Genomic DNA, 1,657 nt, shown 5'->3' with positions numbered 1-1,657 from the left:
AGTCAGCATAATCGATATCTAATTAATTGTTGTAGCCCCTGCATAGCAATGTTTACTCCATGAAAGAAAATATCATACAACCAATACAAGCACACTTGGGAAATTTGAGCTGAATTTAAAAAAAAAAAAAAAAAAAAGAGAGTAGTTTGTTGAATTTGTATTCTTTTAGGCTCCTCTGAAATACTTTGGGTGGTGGTCAATAAATGTTAGTTATTTATTTTGATAGAGTGAATCAATAAGTTATATGCCCATATACTGAGTATCATGACCAGGATGTCAATTCTTATTCCTTTGGAGGGAAAACGACTGTTGGATACCAGTTTGTAGCATCTGTGGATGGTTGTCATTTCTGTTCCTTTAGAATCAGTAGAGCTAGCAAAGAGGAAAAAATAATTGAGATGACAAAAAGTTGGTACCACTCTAAGTTTGTCTATATGCAACTCAAAGGAGAATTTTGTCAATAACTGGTTGGTTGAGCACTTGAAATCACTCAGCAGGACTATTACAAGTCCACAGTTACTTTTTTGGAAAAGAGCCAGAATCTTCACTTTATTTTATGCTATTTGGACCTTACCTCTGAAATGCTGATATATTGTAATACGAATGACTACTTATTCTTGTCATCTTTTAAAATTAAACATAAACTGAAGTAGACTGGTCATCATACTAAAATGTAGGCTATTTTATGAAAACCCATGGCATCGATTTTGGAAGCCCGTTATGCACACGATGGCTGTGAACAGCAATGTCTTTGAGAAGTAGTTTGACAAGTCCTGGTAATTCTTGGTCATTTCTCTTTCAGAAAAGCAACAAGATAGTCCTTACCTAGGAAGAGAAAGAAGTCTTCCGAGAGTAGCAGCTCACATAACTGGAAACAGTCGGAGAACCAGCACGTTCTTACCTCCAAGTAAGAGAAACAAAGATTACGTGATTTAAAAGAAGGCAGTGGAAGAATTATTCCAAACAATTTATTGTTTTACTTGTACCTGAGCCTGAAACATTCGTATTGCTAGCTATGAAATGCTCAGTGGTAAGCAAGGTTGCAGATTGTTTTCAGGAGCAAGTTTATGGACTCAATTACTCCCATGGCATAGCTGGCCTCTGGAAAATTATGAAGTGAAAGAACTTTGTCTTTGAGGTTCCCGGGATCCTATTTTTGCATTTCTTCTTCTTCTTTAAAGCAGTTTTTTTCTCTTTTATGATCGTCTCCTTCCTTGCACTCCTATCAAATTGCCCTCCTTTTCAAAGACTCTAAATAAGTCATTTACTTTCACTACAAATCACTAGGTTACAGCTCCTAATGGCATTTGTATTAAGTTTCACAGTAGGAAATTGCCAACATTTGACTGTTTTTCACTTGCAGAAATGTCAATTTCATATAGCTTAGCCAAATATACGAAGCCTAATTTTAACTGTATAAAAGGTGTCAGTATAGTGTTACGGTTTAGTGCATGAGCCTTGCAGTCTGAATATCCAGGTTGGAATTCCAGCTCCTCCTCAGCTAGATTTACGTTTTGAACAAATAACTTAATCAAATTAAGTTTCACGTTGTTCATATGCAAATTGGAGACAGTCTTTAACTCAAAAAATTGTGAAGATTAGTAATAACATATGCGAAGTACCTGGTCTATCGTAAGCACTCAATAAACAGTTACTT

At 35.6% G+C, this 1,657-nt stretch overlaps 1 protein-coding gene across 2 annotated transcripts in view; it reads left to right on the top strand.

The window, feature by feature from the left end:
- The window catches only part of TNFSF10 (TNF superfamily member 10), a 16,745-nt gene that overhangs the window by 12,959 nt on the left and 2,129 nt on the right, over positions 1-1,657 (top strand). For both annotated transcript variants that reach the window (XM_023737946.1, XM_004383477.2), the window contains one exon: positions 803-907. In XM_023737946.1, coding sequence (XP_023593714.1) covers positions 803-907 — 105 coding nt within the window. The remainder of the gene's footprint in view (positions 1-802; positions 908-1,657) is intronic.

This window comes from Trichechus manatus, unplaced genomic scaffold, assembly GCF_000243295.1.
Source record: "Trichechus manatus latirostris isolate Lorelei unplaced genomic scaffold, TriManLat1.0 scaffold00110, whole genome shotgun sequence".
Lineage (NCBI taxonomy): Eukaryota > Metazoa > Chordata > Mammalia > Sirenia > Trichechidae > Trichechus > Trichechus manatus.
Note: the sequence above shows the minus strand (reverse complement) of the source record. Positions and strands in the feature narration are given on the sequence as shown.